The 27,585-nt window shown below is 37.9% G+C and overlaps 1 protein-coding gene across 2 annotated transcripts in view; it reads left to right on the top strand.

The window, feature by feature from the left end:
• LOC150091711 (uncharacterized) overlaps nt 1–27,585 on the top strand; it is a 295,133-nt gene that overhangs the window by 222,482 nt on the left and 45,066 nt on the right. For both annotated transcript variants that reach the window (XM_090376590.1, XM_090376580.1), the window contains exon 12: nt 8,469–8,658. In XM_090376590.1, the coding sequence (XP_090232716.1) occupies nt 8,469–8,658 (190 nt within the window). The remainder of the gene's footprint in view (nt 1–8,468; nt 8,659–27,585) is intronic.

The raw sequence follows: 27,585 nt of genomic DNA, 5'->3' as shown, positions 1-27,585 counted from the left end.
CCCACTCCACCCTGGCATGTTCGTGTCGCAAACTGCAACTTCTCTCTTAACAATTGGAGAAAGGACAGCACACCATCCACTGTCTACCTGCAGCTCTTTTTAGCACAGCACTCTGAACATTCTGATGCATGCAGTTGAGCTGGCTTTGAATCATATACAAACCACCTATCACAAAAAATATATTATATATACTGATTCTCTGAGTTCGTTGCAGGCTTTATCATCGATGAGGTTCAACCCTCATCCTCTCCTGACCCAGATACAGCAGAAGCTGCACTTCCTTTCACAATCTGAATTTGATAATTTCTGCTGGATCCCAGGCCACATTGTGATCTCAGGAAATGATTTGGTAGACACTGCAGCCAAATCAGCGAACCTCTAACTCTTGCCTGTTAGTCCTCTATACAGACTACAGGCAAGTAATTCAAAAGAAACTAGTATCCCAATGGCAATGCTCATGGCGTGTGCAAACAAATTATATGAGATTAAGCCTGGAATTGAACATTGGCAGTCTAGTCTGCGTAGGAACCGAAAAGAGGAAGTTGTTCTATCTTGGCTCCACATAGGAAATTGCTATCTGCTGAGGGCAGACGATCATCCTATGTGTAGAAATTGTGACACCATTTTAACAGTCTGTCATATATGGTTAAAAAGGCCTATGCGCTCCGGATTCATATTGGTAAAATATGAATACCAATGAAAATTGGTAAAATATTGGTAAAATTCATATTGGTAAAATATGAAAATATTTTACCAGTCTGTCATATTTTAATTGAATGTCCGTCTTTTTATAATGATCGTCATTTATGTTTTAGCCATCTGTCTGAGTCTTATACTTATACACTCAGACAGATTTTATCAGATGATGACAACATGTCAGCTATATTTAAGTTTTTACAACTTATTAATCTAAATAACTTTATCTAGAATGTTTTATGCTTTATAAACTTTTTATATTGTATACTCTTATATTTTATACCTTTTTTGACTTGGCACATTATAGCCTTAGATGCTAATATGCCATAAAATCCTAAAACAACCAACCAACCAACTTCTGCTTTAGTTCCTAGTGCTGGTTATTGATGTTAAATTGGGGACTGTTAATCTTCTGGAAATGGCACAGTGAATTTGTGGGAGTTCATTAGTCATGATTTGATTGGTGATAATTTAGAGCATTGTCTTCCCCATGAGTTTCAAGGGGAGGGGCTGGAGGAGTAAGAGATTGGCCTGAACTGTTTAATGAGGGTCGCAGATTAGGATTTAGGATGTGACCTCATTGTATGTCTCTTCCAGAGAGGGGTAAAGTAAGTGCTCTGTTAAGACTGATTTAAAATTGATGGTAAGGGATCGATGATAAACATGCAGAGGCATTTTATCATGATTTATGGCACAAGGTTGGGGCCTGCAGTTGCAGTGGGCAGCAATCCATTTATAGCAGTTATAAGCTGCTTTCTGATGATGCGAATGACTTATAAGCATATCATTTGGGACATTGTTGATGGGCAAGTTGCCTAGATACATCGAGACCACAGTTTTTGAGACCCATGCAACCTGGTCCACTCATGGTTACTCACATAATGTAGAGGACAGACTGACTATAGCCAAATAGTCATATAAGTTCGAGTGGTTCTGCATGCCTGAATCTATGTGATATCAGATATTATTTTTGTTTAATATTCTTGTAGTTCCTTGTCTTGTAAACTTTTGACCTTATACTGTGTCATCACAGTATATTTAAAGAAAATTTTAATGTAGTTGCACAAGGTAGGCATGTTACTTAATTTGAGCTCATTTCTGAGTTTCCACTCAGTAAATATAAACATGGAGAGATTGGAAGTTAATGCCAGAAGAGCACCATACCATTCTTCTAATATTAATACAGTTTTGTGAGGTGGGATCCACTAAAATAGGAGTTAGTTTGAGGGAAAAACCCTACGCTGCAGTATGCTTATGTCTTTACTACCTGGGGACCATATTGCCTCTCCTATGACTTGACAGAGCTTGGACTTAGGTGCTTTAGAAATAACAAGACGTTGAAATGGCATTGGTTTGTTGTCAGGAAACATAAAACAGTGTAGCATTATTTTCTCACAAAAAAGGCATTTGGTCCTATCTGAATTGAACATTGATTAGGGCGACCATTGATGGTCTTCATTCTCTGAAATTGTGGTTGCCAGGAAACATATTAGCAGTTCTTAAAACATACTGCACATGAAGTGCTAGATGCATTATGGCCTTAGTAGCCCTTGCACCAATAAATCCAGCAAACAACAACACGAAGTGCTGAATCAACAGAGGTTTCACGGATTAGTTGCTACCCAACAAATCTTTATTACAAAAATTATTGTACAGTATGCACTGGTGTCATGCTCAGAACTGGCCTCTGGGCTCTTGTGTGCAGCTTCAACCTGGAAATTGTTTTGAAGTGGACTGCACCATGTCAACTGTGAAGCATGGTGGTGGCAGTCTGATAGTTTGGACTTGCTTTTCGTGGTATGGCATTGAACAAGTGGGGGTTTTTTTTTTTTTTTTTAGATTAACTCTTTTAGAAGTAGAGTAGCATTCTAGGTAACACCATTCTTCCAGTATTAACACGCTGGCAACGATGCTGGAAACAGTATGCTTAGTGTGTGTCCGAAAATTTTTTTGATAGAGTGTTTTTATGAAACTGGAATTTTTATGAATTATAAATGTTTATAAACTGTACTTTTGGTTATTTTTTTCATCTTTGATCCAATTTTTTGAGTGTACCACCAATAGCCTCTGAATAAAACTCCACAATATGTCTTGGACCAAACGTCATCTTATTGTACCACCCTTAGTAAAAGTATCAAATGGTACAAAAAAAAAGTTTTATTTGAAATAGCTGTTGGCATGTGCATCGTGAATACATGGGTAATATATAATAACTTTAGCATTAGCATTAGTAGAGGCATTTGATGCAAGAAAGCAAGCTTATGCAGCATCAGCCAAAAAAAAAAAAAAATAAATAAATAAAATAAAATAAATAAATAAAAAATAACCACTTCCACTTCACCCCTCTGTTCGTTCGAAATACCTGTCCAGCTGAGCCTTAAACTTATTTAGGCTATCAACTTCCACGACAAGGGATGGAAGTCTGTTCCACCTACCAACCACCCGCTGGCTAAAGGCAAATTTCCGCACATCCATCCTACATCTGTCTTTCCTCAGTTTGAATTTATGCCCTCTCAGGTGATTATTCTGAGCAAGAGGAAGAATCCCATCAGCATTGAGCATGCTCAAACCATTCAAGGCTTTGTACACCTCTATCAGATCACCTCGCTGGTGCCTAGTCTCCAGACACTGTAATTCGCAAAACTTAAGCCTTTCTTCGTAAGAGCACCCCTTTGTTCCATTCACTAATCTTGTTGCCCTTCTCTGTACTCGTTCCAGCAGCTCTACATCCTTCTTGAAATGAGGCCTCCAGGCCTGTATACAGTACTCTAGGTGTGGTCTGACCATTGCCTTATACAAGGGAATGATCACCTCCTTATCCCTGCTAGAAAAATTCCTATATATCATTGACAAGACACCATGAGCTACTCTTGCAGCCCATCTGCACTGCTCAGAGAACTTCATATCTGCCTGCACAACCACCCCCAGGTCCCTTTCATTCTCTACCACTGTCAGTGTAGTACCACAGATTTGATAGGTTGCTCTGGGTTTGCTGTCACTTCTGTGACAACAGCAAGAAATTGAATATGCTACAGCTTCAACAAAAAATTATAAGAGGATTGTTGGACACTGAAAAAATATAGAGGCTGAAGATGATGCTGAAATTGAAGAAAACAGAGCACCTGCAAGGAAGAGACCAAGAAGTAGTAGTACTTTAGAGCATCACAAAATGGGAAAATATGAAAGGACAGCAAGAATGAGTAAGAGATGTATTTTATGTTACAAAAAATTCAAAATGAACAAGGTGTCAAGGAAGCTAGGGATGAAGCTAAGAGAGTACATTTTGTGAAGATTGTCGAGGAAAGCCGACTGTGTCTGTATTGTTTCAATGAAAAACATAAGTAATAACTATTAGTTTTGAGTTACTTACTGAGTTTTTATTTTATTGATTAGTTTTGTCCTCATTATTTAGAATACAACTGTATTTGTTTCAAAAATAAAATATTTTTTCATCTTTTATATATATATATATATATATATTTTTTTTTTTTTTTTTTTTTTATGTAAACCCCAAACACGAGAGGTGTTAGAACCTATAGTACTTAGTACCGTGCTTGGGTTGGAGGTTGAGAAGACGAAAGAAGATATTTGTTGACATTGGACTTGAACTTCTGTAGACTGTAATTTTCAGGAAATACGTATGAAGGAAGGTTGTTATATCCTGATTTTATTAACTTATAACATCCATATTTATAGACAAGTACATCGTCGGTGGGTACACCGAACAACTTGTACATATGCTATAGCCGTATGCCCAGTATAGAGGGTCTCGTTATTAAGTGCAAGATTTTTAGCTATATAGAAAGTGGATTGACAATTGTACCCTCGGTGGTCAACAATGGCCACAGTCAAAATGTGTAATGTACCACTGGTGTACCACATCATCGCCAACATGTTAATGTAGTTTTAGGATGTAGGCCTTAAATTTTTAAACGGTATAGAACCCTTGTCACTAAGCAGTTTACTCACTAGTAACTTCCCTGGACCTTTAAAACTCTCTCAGTGACACAGGCAGGGCTCTTTTACCTCTTCTGTTCAAATGAAATTCCATCCTTCAAAATATATATTTGTTTAATTTAACGATCCATCTCTTAAAAATTTGAATATGATTCAAAATATTCACATCTCTAGAAATGGACACTGTTCTTTTGAATTAGTGTCAGTAATTATACCTCTTCCAAACCAATATGAACATGTGCATGTTCTATTAAACATCTATTAAAACTTGACACTCGCCTTTTCCTCCTCATTAATCCCTGCTTCTGTTCTTTGGAATAGCTACCCAAAAAATTGAAATCTTTAGAAAATTATGATTTACAGAAATTCAAGTCCAGTGTCAACAGTCTTATGTTTCTCAGCTCTTCACCTATAAACAGCACTTGGATATTATAGATTCCAAAACTGTGTTTTGGATTACCACAAAAAAGCAAAACAAAATATATATGTAAGGAGTTTAGTAGAATGGGGCATAGAATTACATCTTTAAGTGCAAAGCAGCTATAAAAGAATGTAAATTCTTTTTTTATCTGCTAATATTATATAATATAAAAACAGGATTTTCAATAAATTAAACATCAGTGAGAAAAAACCAGGTGCCAAATTCAATGCACATGTCACACCATGCTAAAAGAACCAAATAACATCAAGAAGAAACAAGAGAGGAAGCAAAGTGAAAGCCAATAAAGGTGAAAAACTACAATGCTTGGGTGTAGTCTGCCAGAGTTCCCATGAATATTGCAAGTAGAGATAAAATTTATGCTTATGCTGCTCCTATTGGGACATAGAAATAGCACAAATAATCTCACACATTGCTTTTCAGGCTACTTTTCAGTAGCCTGAAAAGCAAGGTGTGAGGGATTACAAGGCCTGCTTGGAGTACTCACAGGGAAACAGGCCCACATACTTGTGGGCCTGTTCCCCTGTGCTATGGGTATTGTAAATAAATTTTCCTAATGCTAGGGGTATTGTAAATAAATTTCATGAATTTTAAGTATTTAGGTCATTAAATGCTGGAATAATAGAGATATAAGAAACATGGTGCCATTCGGGCAGAGGGGATTCAGAATTTGAATAAGATGACTACAATGTGTACAGATGTATATATGTATTTCTGTTCAGGTAGTTCCCCTTCATTACTCTACAATTCTCAGTATCATTTGTGTTGTAGTATTCTCTGCATGCACGTTGTGTGATTTTAGGATTGTGTTGTGTTGTTGTATGATAGCCCACTTAGCAACCAGTAGCAGCAGATCCCCTGGAAAAATGCTGACTTTTCCTTCCCTTACCACAAAAAGGCAAGCCAACTGCATCATTTGTCAGTACTCTGTGCTTTGGTTTGCCCTGTTGGATCCTGGTGTTCAAGAGAGCAAACCCTAATCTAAAATAAAATCATAAAATGAAAAAATTATGAGAGGAAGGCAGATTAATGGTAGAAGAAGGGAAGTTGGGATTAGATTAGGGTTGAGACAGAGGAAGCAATCCGTGGAAGGGGATGCAGGATTGGGGTTGGCCAACAGCCCCATTTTGGGTTGTTTTACAACCTTCACACATTGTGTTATAGCTTCTACTTAGCAGCTGCAAGTAGGACGAGATAGGAATGGAATCACAGTATCAGAGTATTGCACACTACTCCGTAGCACTATCTCGCGAAATCAGATATGCTCACTGACTGAACTAGACGATCTTATTATGGGGATCGTTACAGATAGATTGCCGGGGACTCATAATCTCAGTTTTAGACAACCCATTGCCGACCAGGCTAGCCTGGCCGGCAGTGGGTTGTCTAAAACTATCCAAATGAATTCTGGAAATAATGTGGGAGTGCATATCAACATGTCCATTTTCCGACAGGCTCAACCCTCTGCTATAGACATGTTGATATGCTCTCCCACATTATTTCCAGAATTCATTTGGATAGTTTTAGACAACCCATTGCCGACCAAGATCAAAGTACTGCAAAAACCTTGGGAGGTGCATTATGGCCACAGAAGCCTATGCGACAACAACTACAAAAAAAAAAAAAAAAAAAAAAAAAAAAGAAAAAGAAAAAAAGACAACCCATTAAATAGTGACCATTTTCCTATAATCTGTAAGCTCTGCACATTGAGAAACTTACAGGTAAGTGGCCGAGCTAAATGGAAATTCTCTAAAGCTGACTGGAATAAATCATCCTGCTGGATAATATAATCATCCAGCTTTACACTAGATGATCATATTATCCATCATCAATTCATAGTTGATGCCATTAAACACATTACAGAACAGATGTTGCTGCTGTCATACTGCAAACTTCAAATAAAATTTACAGACACATTAACTACTGGTGGAATTCCACATGTAATGCTGCTGAGAGAAAAGAACAAGGCATGGAATCAGTTTCAAAAGAATCCACCCACTGCCACTCTCATACTACAAGAAACTTAAAGCACATGCCCATTACATCAGGTGGAAAGCTAAGAAAGAATCTTGGATTTGGTTTGCCTCATCTGTAACTAAAGACAGATGTGGGATTAATCTGGCAGAAAATAAGATGCTTTACTGGAAAGTTTCCATCAATTCCTTCCTCAGTCATCTGTAATGGACAGAAGGTAACCCTTCCTGAGGATATAGCAAACATCCTTGCAAAATCTTGCTTTCCATTCTGCATCAACTGCATGTGAACAGTCTTTCCTAAAAGAGATATCAGTAGCTGAAAAATATAAAATAAATTTTGGAATGAAGTCAGCCCCCTCTCTTATAATGAACTACTAAAAATGTATGAATTAGAAGAATCTTTAAAGAAATCAGGCAACAGTGCATGGCCTCTAATTCTTATTTTGTGTAGTTTACAAGGTATACTACCCAAATACATATGAAAAATTACTTCATACATAGCCACATTGATATGATGGTTATTTTTCAATATAGGCTTTTTGAATAATTTTCTTCCTTCGAAATTTTATGATTAAAATTTTAAATGAAGCACTGATTATTAATTTGGAAGAAATTTTCCTTAATGCCCTTCCAGGCACCTCCATAGCCAGGTGGGCAGGAGCAGCAGTGTGTAGCACACGCTTCTTGATTAGATTTCCACATTGGGAAAATCACATTGGGATTAGATTAAACCCATGACTACCAAATAAGTAAGATGCAGAAAGGTCAGGGAATGACCACCGCATATCCCAAGAGCAATATGGCCTTAGTTGCTAATGCTCCTAAAAACCAAATAACAATAACAACATGCCCTTCCAGTGCATTCTAGCCTGGAAGGGCATTACGGAACATTTCTTCTTTACTAAACTTCTATCCATATGAAAACTTTCATATGGATGGAAAGTTTTCTGCATTTTGATTTAGCAGGGGTGCATATCTATAGTTATGTATACTGTAAAATCACTTCCTATATAAATAGATACCCATGTGTGTGTTTTGTTTTAAGTAAACTCACTTTGGCCTCTACAGTGTATGTTATCCATGTGTGTGTTTTGTTTTAAGTAAACTCACTTTGGCCTCTACAATGTATGTTACCAGAGCTATATATTGTAACACGTCTGTTTACCAATAAACTGATACTTATTTGTAATTGAAAAGTTTGACTTTCGTTACACCAAAAGAACCTTTTGTAGATTTGGTAATAATTTTTTTTTTCTTTCTTTAAAAAAAAAAAAAAAAAGAAAAAGCTGGCTGTCTTTTCATGACTAAAGTTTAACTAATTTTAGCTGTTATCTTGAAATATTGGTTTTTTTTAATTACAAAATGTTAAACAGATTAATTTTCCTTCTCTGTCTTTTCAGTGCTGTTTGTATACCTGTTGTATTTCGTCTTGATTCTCTGGATGGAAGTTTAGTAAAGAACAAGAGACTGTTTGGTCATCCTGGTCTGCTAAAACTGCCAACATGTTTACCAGCTAATACACTGTATGAATGTATTGGCAAATCTGTTCCATTTTTGACTACATATACTCTTCTGTTTGTTGATGGACAGGTATAGTATTGATTTTATTTGTTTTATTTAAGGAATTATTACTAAACTAATTTAAATAAACTTAATTTTAATTGTGTACTAAGAATAAAATGTTTTGGGAAGAAAAACAATGAAAATAACTAATTTCTAAAGAAAGAATTAGTATTACAAACACAAAAAAGCATTACATTACAGGATTTTTCTTTGATTGTGTGCAGCTCATAACTAATAAGAGAGAGAGAGAGGTGCCATTGAGTGCAACTTTCATAAAAATTAATATATAATTATCCAAAGAAGAGAAGTTGCTCCTCACCCAAAATGTTTCATGCACAGTTCATGGTGGTTCCACTAGGTATTTTGTGGCAGTAATTAGTTTTAAGATGGTGATAATTCATCAGAAAGCACAGTTTGTTTTATGATATGCTAAATTTGATCTAAGTGCAATACAAATTTACATATATATACTTGGCTGATATACATAATAAAAGATGATGAATGTATCAGTGGTGAAACTTACTAAGACTAAATATTTGTGTTGTTGCTATTGAGTTTAAGTTTTTATTTACATACTGGTTCTCCTCTTCCCATCAACCAGTTTCTTTACCTCCCTGTTTGGCCAACCGGGCTAGCCAGGTGGGTAAAGTGCTTGCCTGGCAACCCAAAGGTTGCGGGTTCGAATCCCACCTCAGGCTTGGATCAAAGTACTGCAAAATCCTTGGGAGGTGCATTATGGCCACAGAAGCCAATGTGCCAACAACTAACAAAAAAAAAAAAAAAACCTCCCCGTTCACATGACTCAGTCCATTCGGTTATTTTTGAGAGTTGGAATACTCCTCAGAAGTGATATCACTACAACCTTAAAAGAATACAGGTAACCCTCATATAGTATGGTAGTAAGGTTCCTATAAAATCTCATATTGGGCAAAACCGTGTTATACGAGACTAAGAACAAGTACAAAAAGGATGGTTACGTTCCAAAAGCTAACAATAATACACTTTTTTTGTTATAACTACTGGAAACTTTTTTTATTTTTACAAAATAATAATAACTGAATAAACACCATACAAACTGTGGTACATAATGCCAGATAATGTACGTTCATTTAATTTTATTCCTCTTCATCACTGCTAAGAACAATCAAACTGGAACATTTTCTCTGTTGCAGAATGTCTTCACCTTCTGAACTTTCATCTGCAGCATCTGGACTTTGTATCTTCTGCTCTCTAAAAAATCGGTAATCTGGGCTTGTTCGCTTTTGCTTGATAGATCTCTGTAAATTTAATTCCGCTTCGCCAGCTTCTTTTCCTACCAGTAATTCTTGAACGTCTTCAGTAGTCGTATCACCAAAACCTTTCCCCCACTACTGACTTAGCAAGTTCTACTATTGCACCGATTCCATTTTCTGCCGGTTCGACCCTATTTCCTGAATGAACTGACTCTGGCCATACATTTTTCCAACACGTAGTTAATGTTGACGGTTGGTTTTACTTCTTTGAGCGATAATGATTCCGATACAGTTCACAATTGAAAAATGTTTCCACGCCTTCGTCACTTCAATAGATTCGGCATCAATTTTTTCCAAAATACATTGTAAAGATTTTCTGATGTAATGAGTTTTAAAGAGTAAATTAAAGCAGTTGTATTAGGTGGTAGGAACAACTTCAACATTTGGATGACTTAAATCTTTTGAATGGTCTAGCATATTATGCAAAAGGAAAAAAACTTTTTTTTCCACAAGTTCAATAGCACAGAACCTAACACAGGGATTTCCCAACAAAATAAAATACTGGGATTTCCCTACACACACACACACACACACACACACACACACACACACACACACACACACACACACACACACACTGGTGTTCAAGGAAGTGCATCACCCCTTAAAATTGTAATTATCGTCTGAATGACATAAGTATATGGCAATATTTCTTACAGATTGCATCAGATAAGATTGATATGCGTATGTGATGATGTAATATTGCGTCAGCTGTTACTTTCAGCTATATATTGCACACTCTGCAAGAGTTGCAGTCATTCCTTGCTTGTGTCAGGATGGCGAGTTACGTGCAGTTGACACCATGAAGAAAGAGTGCTATTGTTGCTTTATGTGAGGAAGGATGTTCTTCCCATCATATTACTTATAGAGTGTCTTTTAATCAGTCAACAGTGAGTAGATTTCTTTCCAAACTCAAGAACTGGTTCTGCTGATAGAAAAAAAAAAAAAGGAACCAGATGCAAATGAGTCTAAGCCAAAACAGGATCGCATTTTGAAACACTTATGCCTTAAAAACCCTAAAGCTTCTTCGTCTGAGCTGAAAAGAGAATGGAAAGAACATATAGGAGTGGTAGCAAGTGCAGTAACAGTCAGAAGACGCCTCTTCAAAAATAGACTTGTAGCCGTGTCGTCCTAAGAAGAAGCCCCTCCTCATACAAAAAATGAAAAAGGCCTTATTAATTTGGTGTAAGGAGCATGTCAATGGACCCCCCAAGCAGTGGAGGTCAGCTATTTTTTCAGTGAGAAGAAATTCAACCTGCATGGCTCTGATGGGAGACAAACGATTCGCCGTAGCAGCCAAATGATATGGGGGTGCATTTCGTATCGCAGAGTAGGTCACCTGCAATTTATAAAAGGTTCCGTAAGTGCCAATGGATACCTGGCTATGTTGGAAGGCAAATTACTACCAACCATTAGAGACCATTTCAACCTGTCAAGTAACTGCATCTTTCAGAATGACTCTGCCCCTTGTCATCGGGCAAAAAGTGTAAGTAGGCACTTCTGTATCCTGAAAAAGGCCTCTGAGGTTGGGGAAATTCATATTTTAGCATTAAATCAGCTCACACACCAACCATAAGAATAAGTATTTACTGTAACTAAAATATTTACATATTAAAATAAAATAAAATAACTATTTACAAAAACTGCTATTATATTAAATTAAATTATATACATGTAAAAACATTAAAACTGTAATAAAATCCTTAAGATAAAATACACTAAAATAAACCGGATTAAAAGCGATAAAAACAATAAAAGTCTCTGGAGCTTTCGGAAGCATCGGCTTCCTTCCTCAGCAGTAACAAAACTTCCTGCAGCACGTCCATATATAACAGGCTCATGATACCTATACACGTGGTGCAGTTGGCACGTGGTCTGAACTGGAAGCGGAAATAGCTCGGGAACGTGTTAAGCAAAACCGTTCATCTGTACTTAGGATGATAGTTTCAAACAGAGGATACATACGCATACCTCTGTCCCTATTCATAATATTGTGGTTGGATGAACAGATTCGTAGGCTCTCGAGCCATTTACGGTTCCAGAACCCATGCGCTCGATCCACGATAACCGCATCCTCTGGGGAAATTTGATGTTGCTTCTCCCAAAAATGTTCGGCCACAGCAGACTTATTGTAATCAGCGGTTTTTATAGCATTTGCATGCTCCCCCAGACGATCCTTGAGCCGTCGTTTTGTCTCGCCCACATAACATTCCCCACAATCCGGGCATTTTATCCTGTATACTACTCCACTACTCAGGTCCTTTGCTATTGGGTCTTTTACCTGAGACAACACTGTGTGCAATCTCCACCGGGGAAGCTGCACACAGCGTGTTTTATAACCCCGCAAAACTCTAGCGAGATGCTCAGTAACGCCCGGATAGTAAGGAATGTATGCAGTAGCCACAGGAACAAACGGTTCCTGACGGTTAGACTCTATTCCTCTACTAAATCTATCTATGATCCTCTGGGGGTATCCGCATTTTCTAAGGTCTGCTGTGACTCGTCTAATTTCACATTCTTTGTCCTCAGAGGTGGTGCAGTGTGACCCTGCTCTATCTAGTAGAGCTTTCACTACACTATTCTTATGCTGCCCAGCTTGTGCTGAACTATAATGGGTGTACTGGCCTCTGCACATAGGTTTTTTAAACACAGAAGTTTTGAGCCTAGGGCCTACCCTAGAGACCAGTACATCCAAGAAAGGAAGGGTACCTCCTGTTTCCGCCTCTGAGGTAAATTGTATAAATTGGGAGAAGCTATTAAGCCAATGGAGTGCATCATCCTCTCTCCCCTTCTGGACCACGGTAAAGGTATCATCAACATACCTTTTCCATTTCTTTATGGGAAACTGACATCCACTAAAAACCCTGTCCTCTAACTCCTCCATGGCCAGATTGGCCATGATGGCGCTAATAGGAGATCCCATGGCTGTACCGTGAACCTGTTTGTACATAACACCTTGGTACACCATAGTGGTGCTGGCCAGACAAAGTTCCACACCCGAACAAATATCCTCTACATTTAAAAGCGATCTATTACTCAAAGAGACATCATTACTCAAATATTTTCTAACACAATATATTCCATGTTTAATTGGAATGCATGTGAATAGTGACACCACATTAAAAGAAATCATGCTCTCGTTTTCATTTATAATCAAATCTTTCACAAAATTCACAAATTCTTTACTGTCTTTTATGACATAGTTGGACTGGCCCACTATAGGCGAAATCAATTTAATCTGCTTAACACGTTGCGAAATCTGCTTAACACGTTCCCGAGCTATTTCCGCTTCCAGTTCAGACCATGTGCCGACTGCACCACGTGTATAGGTACCGTGAGCCTGTTATATATGGACGTGCTGCAGGAAGTTTTGTTACTGCTGAGGAAGGAAGCCGATGCTTCCGAAAGCTCCAGAGACTTTTATTGTTTTTATCGCTTTTAATTCGGTTTATTTTAGTGTATTTTATCTTAAGGATTTTATTACAGTTTTAATGTTTTTACATGTATATAATTTAATTTAATATAATAGCAGTTTTTGTAAATAGTTATTTTATTTTATTTTAATACGTAAATATTTTAGTTACAGTAAATACTTATTCTTATGGTTGGTGTGTGAGCTGATTTAATGCTAAAACAGGCACTTCTGTAGTTACTTTAGCTTCATTTAATGTGTTTACATTTGTTACAGGTGAAAAAATGATTGGAAGAATGGCCCATTACAACTCTTAGCTGGCCAGGAAACAGCCCGGACCTGAATCCTATAGAGAACTGTTGGCATTGTGTTGAATCTGCAATTGCCAGAAAGAAACCAAAAACCCTTCGTGAACTTCAGGAAGCCATAATTCATACCTCTGTCCCTATTCCAGCACCTGATTATAATATCTTAATTCAAGCAGCATGCCATGCACAGTGGACAGAGTTATGGCATAACCAAACGAATAACAAACTTTTCCAGTTGGAACAAGACCCAAAGTTCTGGCACTCGAGCAATCAGACAGTGTGGCGGGAAGAAGTAGTACTCACACGGATGAGAATAGGACACACCCATCTGACTCGCTTCCATCTACTAATGGGCGATGATCCTCCTCAGTGTCCACACTGCTTAGAACATCTAACAGTCAAACATTCTGGTTGATTGTCCACACTATCAACAACATCGAGCTTCAATACTTCGAAATCTTGCTAATCTTCGAGAACCGTTGACATTACATCATATCATTGGAGAGGAGGCAAATGTTAACGAACTTTTGTGCCTTTTGAAACAAACTGGAGTGTATAATCTTTTATGAATAGAAACTGAAATTAAATTGAACTGGCTTCATTGTTAATTATTTTCTGATATTCCTACGAATGGGTGCACTATAGCCATAGCAGCTAATGTGCCAATAAACAACCATACCACACACACACACACACACCATAATTTGTGTTTGGAACTCTCAGTATTTAAACTCTCAGTTGATTATCTTCAGAAATTGGTCTTGTCAATGCATTGTACTGCTGTCATCATGGCCAAAGGCAGTTCAACTAAATATTAGTTTGCACTAGGGCTTATAAACCGGTTAAATCCGGTTTTCATATTGAGTTGTTAAAACCGAAACCGAGCTTCTAAAACCGGATTCGAATATTTTTTTTTGTTAGCCCTCGAATATAGTTTTTTGTTACGCACATTTTCTTTTGTTTGTTCGTTTGTCTGGATTGTTCAACTGCTTTATGTTTTAAACATGTTTTTTATTTTATTTTATGTTTAGGTACGAATCTCATGGGCAAGTGGCCCAAATCTAGGAGGGGGTACCTTTTATCTTCCCACCTGTATCTTTTGAAACTTGCCTCGTTTACTCTTCATTCAGTGCTTGCGGGAGTGATGCATAGTATTGTGCCTTTGTTATCTTCAATATTTTTATTTAAAATTGTCGGTGTTATAAATTCCTACTAATTAATATTTAGTGACAAATGGGCCTGGAGTACTGGGGTCCATAGTTTAACAGATATTTATTTAAAGTATACCCAGTAAAATAAAATAAAATAAAATATTTCCAGAAGCTTTCGGAACTCGTGTCCCTTTCTCAACTGACAGAATTTTTAAATACATTACAAGCAAACTGTGGCACGTTACTCATTCGTCATTGTTGTAGCACGGACGTGTGCTGCCTTGCGCCAGTGATCATCCATCAATAAAACGGTTGTCTCCAGGATTGGATGTATACGCATGCCTTTCTGGCGATTTAATGCCTTAGGGTTGTTCATTATGTTTAGTGACTCTAGCCATAGGCGGTGGCGAAAGTGTCGCGCGTGGTCCACTATCTCAAAGTCGCGCTTGGGGTCAAGATCGTGGTTGGTAGCCCAAAAATGTTCTGCAAGCGCGGACTGGTCAGTTTCGGCAAGCCGGATTGCTCTGTCGTGTTCCGTGAGGCGATCCTGGAGACGTCTCGATGTCTCACCTACGTAGCAACTGTTACAGGCCCTACAGGTGATACGGTACACTACATTGCTGCGTAAGACAGGTGTGACAGGGGTCTTCACACTGGAGACAAGTGAACGTAGGTTCCTACCTGGTAATTGTACACATTTTATGTTGTAACTTCTCAGGATCTTCGAGATACGTCCTGACACTCCTGGATAGTACGGAATGTAGGCGGATGATATGCCGACTTGCTTCGGAGGTCTTGGGTTGGAAGTAAGCTCTTGTGCCTGTAACAAGCATCTGTTTAGTACATGGGATGGATAACCGCATCTGGTTAAGTCCGCCTTCACACGGGAGATCTCGTTACGTCTAATTGTGTCGGTGCTGGAATGGCTCCAGGCCCTGGAGAACAGGGTGCGGGCAGTGCTATTGAGATGGCTTGGAGCGTGGCCGGACCCGTAGTTGGTGAATTGACCGCACCACATGGGTTTGCGGTATACTGAGGTCTCTAGATGTGGGCCTACGCGATGCACTAGCACGTCCAGAAACGGGAGCGAACCGTCCACCTCTGATTCTACGGTAAACTTGATGAAATTGGATAGAGAGTTGAGGTATTCTAGTAGTACCGTTTCAGAACCACGTGGTATTATGGTAAAAATATCGTCGACATATCTACACCACGTTAATACATCTCACACCGTTAAAAACAGCAGTGAATTCATTAACACCATTAAGGACATTTCAATCCCTGATAACTCTGTCATGGCATCATTTGACGTGGTTTCTTTATTCACCTCGATTCCCGTCCAACAGGCCGTGCACTGCGCCAGAAGGCTCCTTGAGAGCGACTTAAGCCTCCAATCCAGGACGTCACTATCCACTGATGACATCTGTACCGCCCTCAACCTATGCCTCTCTAGCAGCATCTTCACCTTTGAAGACTCACTCTACAAACAAGTACATGGCACTGCTATGGGTGCCCCTGTCAGTTCCGTAGTAGCTAACATCGCCATGGAAGATCTGGAGAAGCAGATACACCAGAACCCACCTACACCTATTACAACGTGGTGTAGATATGTCGACGATATTTTTACCATAATACCACGTGGTTCTGAAACGGTACTACTAGAATACCTCAACTCTCTATCCAATTTCATCAAGTTTACCGTAGAATCAGAGGTGGACGGTTCGCTCCCGTTTCTGGACGTGCTAGTGCATCGCGTAGGCCCACATCTAGAGACCTCAGTATACCGCAAACCCATGTGGTGCGGTCAATTCACCAACTACGGGTCCGGCCACGCTCCAAGCCATCTCAATAGCACTGCCCGCACCCTGTTCTCCAGGGCCTGGAGCCATTCCAGCACCGACACAATTAGACGTAACGAGATCTCCCGTGTGAAGGCGGACTTAACCAGATGCGGTTATCCATCCCATGTACTAAACAGATGCTTGTTACAGGCACAAGAGCTTACTTCCAACCCAAGACCTCCGAAGCAAGTCGGCATATCATCCGCCTACATTCCGTACTATCCAGGAGTGTCAGGACGTATCTCGAAGATCCTGAGAAGTTACAACATAAAATGTGTACAATTACCAGGTAGGAACCTACGTTCACTTGTCTCCAGTGTGAAGACCCCTGTCACACCTGTCTTACGCAGCAATGTAGTGTACCGTATCACCTGTAGGGCCTGTAACAGTTGCTACGTAGGTGAGACATCGAGACGTCTCCAGGATCGCCTCACGGAACACGACAGAGCAATCCGGCTTGCCGAAACTGACCAGTCCGCGCTTGCAGAACATTTTTGGGCTACCAACCACGATCTTGACCCCAAGCGCGACTTTGAGATAGTGGACCACGCGCGACACTTTCGCCACCGCCTATGGCTAGAGTCACTAAACATAATGAACAACCCTAAGGCATTAAATCGCCAGAAAGGCATGCGTATACATCCAATCCTGGAGACAACCGTTTTATTGATGGATGATCACTGGCGCAAGGCAGCACACGTCCGTGCTACAACAGTGACGAATGAGTAACGTGCCACAGTTTGCTTGTAATGTATTTAAAAATTCTGTCAGTTGAGAAAGGGACACGAGTTCCGAAAGCTTCTGGAAATATTTTATTTTATTTTATTTTACTGGGTATACTTTAAATAAATATCTGTTAATTAATATTTATTACTCTTAATATGTCAAAGATGAAATCAAATGTATGGAATTATTTTGCTCGAAAAAGCAAAGATGAAGCACAATGTTCGAAATGTCAGAAGATAATGAAGTCGTCTGGAGGATCTACATCATCTTTGATGTTGCATTTAAAGAAAATGCATCAGATTGACATTAAACAAGATAACAGTGAACCTCCCGTAAAAATGGTAAGAACATTAGAAAACTTTATCGTTAAAAAATCTATGGAAGAAGAGATTTCAAAATTAGCTGCTTTAGATGGATTTTCTTTTAATTCAATTGCCAAGAGTGAGTTTATACAATCAAGCCTTCACCTTCAGAGAAACAAAAACGATAAATTACCACCAGTCTCATTGAATGGAATAATTAAAAATATGGTTCTGAATTATTATAAAACTAAGAAAGAACTCATCAGCATTTCAAAAATTCATTGGTTTTGGGTGCACGGTATTCACTGACTCTAGACGAATATACGTCTATACAAAATAAAAGGTATATGAATGTAAATGTGCATTCAAAAGACAATCATTGGTCGTTAGGTCTTATTGAGATTAATGGTTCACTTGATAGCAGAAGAACTGAGCAAATTGTGAACGGACACTTGAAGGAATTTGGTTTGAACTTGGATGAGGATATTGTTGCTTGCACCACCGATGGAGCAGCAATGATGTTTAAGTTTGGCAAGCAAATTACGCCTAATCATCAACAATGTATAGCCCATTGTATACATCTGTCAGTTATAGATGTACTTTATGAAAAAGCAATCAATTATGGTGCCACAGTCTCTGAGTCTCCCAAAGACAATGAAGAAAATGAAAATAATGAAGAAAGTAGTGATGATGAAGAAGTTGAAGAAAGACGGCAAGGCATGCTTTATCAAACCGACTTTACCGATGAGCTCATTTATTTCTTCAATCCAATGGCCAAACTATTAACAAAGTCAGAAAAATTTGCAAGATTTTTCGAAAATCGCCTACCAAAAATGATATATTAAATTTTGTTAAAGCAAAATTTAATGGGAAAGAATATAAACTTATATTAGATTGCAAGACTAGATGGAATAGCACATTCTATATGATGGAGAGATTTTTGAAATTTAAAAATTGCATTCCAAATGCTCTATGTGCAGTACTGTCAACTGAAGCTGTCTGACGATGACTGGAAAACACTTGAATTGCTACGTGAAACTTTGCAACAAGTTGAAATGATTCTGAGGCTATAACCTCAGAAGATACAGACTTACTTAAAGCAGAGTCTTCAATAGAATTTCTGCTTGCTAAGCTTGATACAGCAGAAATCCCATTTGCTTTTAAAGTTTCACCAAAGCCTTTTGCAGCATTACAATGCAAGAAGAAATTGCCAAATTGTGGCTTTGCTGAGCTATCTACACAACCCCAAAAAGTTTAGGAAAGAAGATTCAGGTTCAAGAACTTTTGATTTTCCAAGTAAGCAAGTTTTGATTTATCAGAGATTGTTTGTAAAACATTCGGAAGGAGCCTTAGCGTTGAATGAAGAAACTGAAAATAAACAAACTGTGCTTTTAGAAGAAAACAAAGACTCGTCTAGTTCCGATGTTGGAGATACACTCATGCGAGAGTATGATAGTGTAATAAAGAGATTAACTGAAGAGCCTTAAAAATATCCGAGTGAATTGGAAATCAGCAAAGAATTTAAAACTTTGGAGGCAACTAGCAGTAGAAGTGAAAAGTTGGAGAAAGTTTATAGAGCGCTGCTGACCATTAAACCAACAAGTGTCCAATCTGGGAGAGTGTTTTCGATCACTGGTCTCTTTAACACAAAAATAAGGTCAAGTCTATCAGGAAAAATGCTTAATATACTGTGTTTTTTAAAGGATCATTTTCAGAAAAAAGCTGAGCAATAAATAGTAAAGTAATTTCCCCAAGCTGTTTTTTTTTTTACATTATTTTTATTTATTTATTATTATTATTATAGGGCTTATTATTTTTTTGTTTACTATACGAGAAGATAGTTTTTATTCAAAGGATTTGAATACAATTTGTAATTTTGTATAATCTCAAGCTGGTTACCTTTTTGGAGCATTTTAAATTTTTTATTTTTTTACTATAAGAGGTGATAGATGTTGTTTAAAAGATTTGATTACGATTTGTACAATCTACCCAAGATAAAATAAATACTTGTGTTATAAGCTTTTAATTATTTACCCTAAGTCTCAGAAAATCGGTTTTAAGAGTAAACTTTGGTTAAACTCGGTTTTGAAATTTCTCGGCTTTATGCAAGCCCTAGTTTGCACCTGGTGAACTTTTCATTTTGTTTTCCATTTAAAATGATAAACTGAAGCAAATTAAGGGCTTCTGATAACATTTCAGCCATAATTGTCATGTTTACTGAAACTGTTGTATATTTGCAAATGCTCATTTTGGAATATTTTGAGAGCACCTGTCATATATTACTTAGCTTTGTCTTAACTATTAATAAATATCTTTTGTTTATATTTCTATTTATGATGCTAGTCATTAATGTAACATACCATTGCAAAAAAGGGTTAGAAATGTGAAATTCCTAGGTGATGCACATTCTTTGAACACTGTGTGTGTGTGTGTGGGTGTGGGTGTATATATATATATATATATATATATATATAATTTTTTTTTTTTTTTTTTTTGCATAATGACTAGCAAGCCAATGACTAGGATACCCAAAAAAGAATGGAAATGTTGAAAAATTACATCCAACATAAAGCAGTTTTTCCCACACAAAAGCTCAAAAATACCATGTTATGTGAGGTTTGCTGCAATTCTCTAACCGTGTAAGAGCGAAACCATGTTATGCTGGGGTTGCCTGTATTTAAAATTAGTGGAGGCCATCCAAGATATGTTGGCATATACATGGCAACTTGTGTGGAATGAGTTTTTTCATGAAATTTTGAGAATTTGTAAAAATGAAAACTTTGTACAGAAGTGCTTTTCAATATTAATTCTTTGTTATTTTGACTTCTTTTCCCATGTTAGAGTGCAGTTAATTCAAAAGTCAAAAAACTTTTTTGATGTAGTTCACTCGATCCTTGACTTAGGAATGAGTTATACTCCAAGCTCCCTGCTCTCAACCCAAGCCTTTTTGAAGTCAAAACGATATTTTCCTTAAGAAATAATGTAATTAGCAGTAGTTTAAAACAGAAATGAACAGTAACTATTTAACATGTAAAGTATTATGTTAGCATACAGATAATATTAAATATCACAACACACATAGTAAAAAAAATTATCCATCATGCAAATAAAGTAGAATAAACTAAATTGAAATAATGAGTAACAGTTTATGGCATAGAAGTTTGTTGTTAGTAGGCATGAAACTTTCTTTCCGTATGAGTTGAGAGTTGAAAATTAGTGACTCATTGATAATTAGCAATGAAGAACTTGGAAAAGTCTCATTCCTCTAGCATTGGGCTGCATTATGCATTTGCTGAACCAACCAATTTTCAGTCCTCCATGACAATAAAATGGTTTTATAGTGGGCACCATGCATGACTTATCACTTATTTAGAGTGATCCGAGCTTGAGTCCTGTCTGTTACTGGAGAAATTTCTCAAGTCCTCTTTGAGGTTGTAATTAGCTACTCTTGGGGGAAGCAGGTATGGGTTTTTCAGCCTTCGTGACATACAAATTGGCCCCCTGAACCTACACTTGTATAGACATAATATGCTTGTAAATAACCTCAATGCAGGAAGTTTAAGAATACTATATTCAGTGATCACTGAATTATGACCACCTACCTAATACCGTGTTAGGCCACCGTTCACACAGATAACAGCCACTATTTCCCTAAGCATTGACTCTATGTGTGAAACATCCTTAGGGATCTGCAGCCATGCTGCCTGCAAGGAGGCGCCTCCGTAGCCAGGTGGGAAGGAGCAGCAGTGCGTAGCACACGCTTCTTGATTAGACCGGGGTTTGAGCCCGTCACCACCAAATATGGAGAATGCGGAAAGGTCATGGAATGACCACCGTATATCCCGGAGCAATATGGCCTTAGTTGCTAATGCTCCTAAAAACCAAATAACAAACAAACAAAGCTGCCTGCAAGGCTTTCCACAATGTTGGAATAGATGACAGTTGCATGTCCATATGCCTCACTTCCCATTCCAAAACATCCTAGGTGTTCAACTGGATTGAGGTCAGGTGAATTTGGAGGCCATTCAAGTTGAGTGATATCTTCACTGAGTTCACATTGCCGGCCTGATGATATGTCGCATCTTTGTCCCAGAAGGTCCCTTTTCTGTCTAGGGGAAAAAAAATACATGGCAGGATTCACATGGTCCCTTAAGAGCTGCCAGTAGACCTCACCAGTGAAACATTGGTCCATACTTACCAGGAGGTCCTGATTCTTGACAGCAAATCATGCCCCATATTGAGCAACCACTGTTACCTTCCTTTATAGTGGGCACCATGCATGATGGGTCCATGTTGCTTGCACCACACATGGTGTCCATTGGTGTGTTGCATCTGCTATTTGGATGTCCAACTAGCACACACTTTTCCAGTCTTCCAATGTGTCACCTGCATGTTGGTGATACCACAGCATTCGCCATTGATAACAATTAGTAGTGGGGAGAGGGTATCTTTTGGGTCATCTGCTGTGGAACCCCTGATGTCTGAGTGTATGGCACATATCATTCTTGCATTCCTTCTATTACATAGTGATGTCATCCCTTGCACAGTGACAGTGACCATTGAGCCCATAGTTCACTGCACCCTTCGCTTACAATGAACATCCACCTTTCTTTACAGTTTTGTCTTTATTTCATTTCTTTACAGTTTTGTCTTTATTTCATTTCTTTACAGTTTTGTCTACAGGAGGTGGTTTGACTCATTTGACACCATTCTTTGTACACCTTAATCACAGTGGGCCATGAGCAACCAACGACATGCTGTTTCCAATATGGAAGCACCAAACCCACAAGCTCTTACAGTCATGCCCTTTTGAGACTCTATGATATCTTTACTGTATCCCATAACTGCTACTTTATCACTTTGACTTGCATGACCAGATTAAAATTACCATTGCACTATCATATGAAGCTGTTCAGCTTTTTATAGTGGAAGCTATGCAGTATAGTCCATTAAGGATGCAGTGATCACAGAGCGTATATAAAGGTGGAAAGGCTGTCTTGTCCCATCCTATGTCTTTGCAGCTAGCAACATTTAAATTGTTTAGTTAATGTAATGGTTTTATCACTCACAGAAAAACAGATTTTGCCTTGCCAACATTGTACTATTTTCAAAGAGATGACATGACCAAAAGGTTAAGCTGCCATTTATTTAAAACAGGAGGTCATCTGCTTTGCAAGAAGAACCAGTAAGTTGTGAAACAGGTTGCACACCAGTTTTCCACAGTTTCATTGAATGATGCTTAACTTTTTGGCAATGCTATTTCTTTGCAAGTAATAGCATAGCTTTGAAAGTAATAGTAATATTATTACCAAAATAGTGCAATATCAAGGCAATGTGTTGTAAAGACAATGTTTGTTCTTCGGAGAGAAATCACACTATTGCATTAACTAGGCAGTCTAAATCTATGAAAGCACAAGACAGTCCTAAAACTTAATATAGTTAATTTAAAAAATAAAGTGACTGATATCTTACATTTTTTATTTTATTGCATTGATTGAAAATTAAATGAAATAATTAGCATACAGAAATGCATACAATTTGAGAGGGCGCTGACTCTTTAAAAATTACAGCTGTGAATTACAGGCTCCTAAAAAGCGATGTGTTTGCCTTTTTATTTACCTAATTGTTATTTTATATTGTACTTTATACGTAGTTTTATAGTTCTAGTTATGCTAGTTATTTTTATTTTTAATTTAGATAAAGAGTTTTTGTGGATTACTACTTAACATACGTAAAACCGTTATTTCGTTCGAATCTTGCAGCCATTGTTTTTGTATAGAGTGGTAGGGAATTCAGATTTTGAATTGTGTTAACTAGGAAGCTTTAATGTATAATTATATAGCGTAATACGCATCACTGTTTCTATTAGAGAGCATAGTATTCACATTTAATTAATTAAATTTATTGATCTTATTAATTAGATAGTATGAATCAGAGCTGTAATACTCAATATGTTCTACGTTGATAATAATATTAGTAAATTAATAAGAGGAGTTTACCTCAGTATAGTACGTGGAACACTTCCGTATGATACCCTCCAGAAATTAAAACGGAAAAAACGAAAAAATCGACAACTTACCGGTCCATTAAAGTAAAATATAAATAATTAAAGTAAAATATAAATAATTAAATAATCAGTTTAACACAATTCAAAATCAATTCAAAACAATTAAAATTCAAATTAACGCAATTAAAAGAATAACGAAAATAACGAAAATATTCAAAACGAAGATCGTTTTGAATATTTTCGTTATTCTTTTAATTGCGTTAATTTGAATTTTAATTGTTTTGAATTGATTTTGAATTGTGTTAAATTGATTATTTAATTATTTATATTTTACTTTAATTATTTATATTTTACTTTAATGGACCGGTAAGTTGTCGATTTTTTTCGTTTTTTCCGTTTTAATTTCTGGAGGGTATCATACGGAAGTGTTCCACGTACTATACTGAGGTAAACTCCTCTTATTAATTTACTAATGATCTTATTAATTTAAAATATCATGCCCCAGACTAGAGCAGCAAAGCAACGGGCACAAAGTGGTAGGAGTGCTGTGACTCGGGGGAAAACTGAGGGGGGGGGGGCGATTCTCCAATGCATTACACCCAAAAAAAATGTGCAACTTGTGAAATGTTTGCCGAACTCTCTGGAACAGAACATGATATTGCCATGGGGGATGTCTTTGTGTGTGCACTATGTAAGGAAATCAGGCGACAACTCAGCGTTGTTATGGGCCTATATGAGAGCTTGAAGGATCTAAATCTCAGCTGCCCACATCAACACTTGGTCATCGCGCGACAAAGCGGCAAACCCCCCAAGGCAGAATGCGCTGGTTCCACAGGAACTAGTAGTTGTTGGTGACTCTATTGTCAGGGAAACGAGGAACATGCTTTGTAAAAAAGGATAGGTGGAACAAGACCAGGGTATGTCTGCCAGGGGCAAAGTTTGATGATGTTGTAGAGCGGATATCATCTTTTAAGGGCACAAAAGGTGATATAGTTGTACACGTTGGCACTTAATAATATTAAGAGTAGGAGACCGGCAGAATTACTTAACAAGTACAGGTCACTGTTGAACAAAAGCCATGAATTAGGGTCGAATTTGAAAGTGTCTGCAATTCTGCCCAGACATGATAGGAGGGAGTATAGGATGAGAGCCTTGTTGATCAATTCAGCCCTGGAAAGACTGTGCAAGGCTCAAGGGAGAGAATTTTTTTTCAGCCTGGTCTGTACTTGTTAACAGGAGAGACTGCTTCTACAGGGATGGGATACACTTAAATAGAAAGGGTGCAAGAATATTTGCTGATGCTATCGAGGCAGTGTTAGATGGGTCGGAAAACTGCTAGCTTTGGGGGATACAAGGACTAATAGTTTAACAGTAGCTGCAGGCAGAGGTGAAGGTGATTCTTGCACAACTTCTATTAGAATAAGTAGCAACCTGGAGTGAGGGGTGTTGGGGATTTCAGGGACGGATGTCAGTCATCGTGAAATAGGTGGGTATATGGGATGTGTTAGGGTAACTAGGAATAGGTGCATGTATGCTTCCATGTATCCCAATGCTATAAGTATAGTAAATAAATTTGATGAATTTGAAGTGTTGGTCAAAACATCAAAGGTGGATATTGTTGGGATGGCAGAGACGTGGTGTCACACAGATATAAGAAACGCAAAACTTGTATTTGAGGAATACAATGTGTACAGAAAGGATAGACAGGATAGGAAGGGAGGAGGTATTCTGCTGTTAATTAAGAAAAACACAATATAATAGCTTAGCTTAATTTAATTTATTATTAAATTAAATTAAGATTTTATTTATTTAAGATATTAAATTTTGATTTTATGTTTTAAGAAAAACATAAAATCAAAAGAAGTGCATCCAGTTGAAATAGATGAACAGTGCACTGTTGAGTCAGTTTGGTATGACATAAGCACTGCGAAAGCAAAAATAAGAGTAGGAGTGTGTTATGGGCCTAATGGCTCGAATGAGTACAGTGAACAGTTGTACAGAGAAATAGAGTGGGCTAGTAAATCAGAATGTCTTATAATGGGGGATTTTAACTTCCCAGATATTGACTGAATCTTGCGGGTTGGTCACTCACACACTAGTCAGACTTTTGTGGATTTATTGGACGGTTGTTTTCTGCAGCAGCAGCATGTTCGAGAGGCAACCAGAGAGAGTGATACTCTTGATCTGTTTATCAGCAGTGATCATTCGTGTATTATGAATTTGCAGATAAAGGAACCACTAGGTGGCAGTGATCACAGTGTACTGATGTGGGATTTACTTAAAGATTTAATTACCATCAGGGGTGAAGGAAAGGGTTTTTGCTTCTGTAAAGGTGAGTACAGTGGTCATGGACAGTTTTTCAATTCTGTACAGTGGGATCAACTGACAATGTTACCAACAGTAAATTCTAAGTGGGAAGCATTCAAGGAATTAATTGTGGATGCTACTAAAAGTTTTATACCTATTAAGAAATATTGTTCAAGGTTTAGGCCTAAATGGTTATCAAATGAACTAGTGAGACTCGTAACAGAGAAGACAAATGCATGGGATTCATATAAATTATCAAGTGACTCAGAAGCCTATGGCAGATATAAGCTAGTCTGTAATCAGGTCACAAAGGAGTTTAGGCAGGCGAAGACAGATTACGAGAAATCTTTGGCAAAAGATGCTAAGAAAAACAGCAAGGATTTCTTTACTTATATAAACTCTAAAAGGAAGGGGATGAATCTGATTGGTCCACTTGACATTGATGGTTCGACTGTTGATGATCCTGCTCAGATAGCAAACAAACTGAATGAGTATTTTGCATCTACATTCACATGTGAGGAGTTATTAAAGTTTGAAAATGACACAAGGTTATCAAATTGTAGCAGAGTGCTTAATGATTTTGTAATAACTGAGAGCAAAGTGGAGGAGAAATTGTTGAAGTTAAACATAAGAAAGGTGCCTGGGGTGGATGGGATCTATCCAGTTATATTAAAGGAGGCGGGAAAGCAACTAAACAAACCCTTAGCCATAATTTGAGAGCATCCTTGGACTCAGGGGAGGTCCCCACAGACTGTAGATGTGCAAATGTATCCCCAATTCACAAAGGGGGATCGAAGGGTGACGCAAGTAATTACAGACCAGTTAGTTTAACTTCTCTTCCGGTTAAAATAATGGAGTTACTGGTTAAAGATGCATTGCAGGATCTTCTAGACAAGACTGCAGCAATAATTCAGACACAGCATGGGTTTGTTAAGGAAAAGTCTTGTCTGACAAATTTGATTGAATATTATGATGTGGTTACAAAGGAACTGGATGTAAAAAATAATTTTGATTCACATATTTGGATTTCAGGAAAGCTTTTGACACTGTTGCGTGTGGAAGACTATTGTACAAATTGGAGCAGAATGGTATTAAGGATAAGTTGCTACAATGGATAAAAGGATGGTTGAGTGGGAGAAGACAGAGGGTGGTAATCAATGGGTGCTGCTCTTCGTGGACTAATGTTATTAGTGGAGTCCCACAGGGTTCGGTGTTGGGTCCACTGTTTTGTATATTTATCAGTGATATTGATGAAGGTATATCAGGCTTAGTGTCGAAGTTTGCAGATTTTACAAAGGTTGGCAGGGTTGTTAATGACAGTAATGGCAGTGTGCTACTGCATCAGGATCTAGATAATTTGGGCAGATGGGCTAAGAAGTGGCAACTGAAGTTAACCTTGACAAATGCAAAGTACTGCGTATGGATAGAAGTAACCCGAGAGAAAAGTACCAACTGTGTGGTACTACACTTAGAGTGGTAGAAAAAGAAAAAGACCTGGGAGTAATTGTGCAGTCAGATATGAAGTTTTCTGAGCAATGCAGACAGGCTGCCAGGGCAGGTCATGGGGTTTTGTCAATGATTTATAGGAATTTTGCTAGCAGGAAAAGG

This window comes from Mastigoproctus giganteus, chromosome 1 (genome assembly GCF_048544385.1).
Source record: "Mastigoproctus giganteus isolate SK-2022 chromosome 1, ASM4854438v1, whole genome shotgun sequence".
Classification (NCBI taxonomy): domain Eukaryota; kingdom Metazoa; phylum Arthropoda; class Arachnida; order Uropygi; family Thelyphonidae; genus Mastigoproctus; species Mastigoproctus giganteus.
This window is presented reverse-complemented; position numbering and strand designations above follow the sequence as displayed.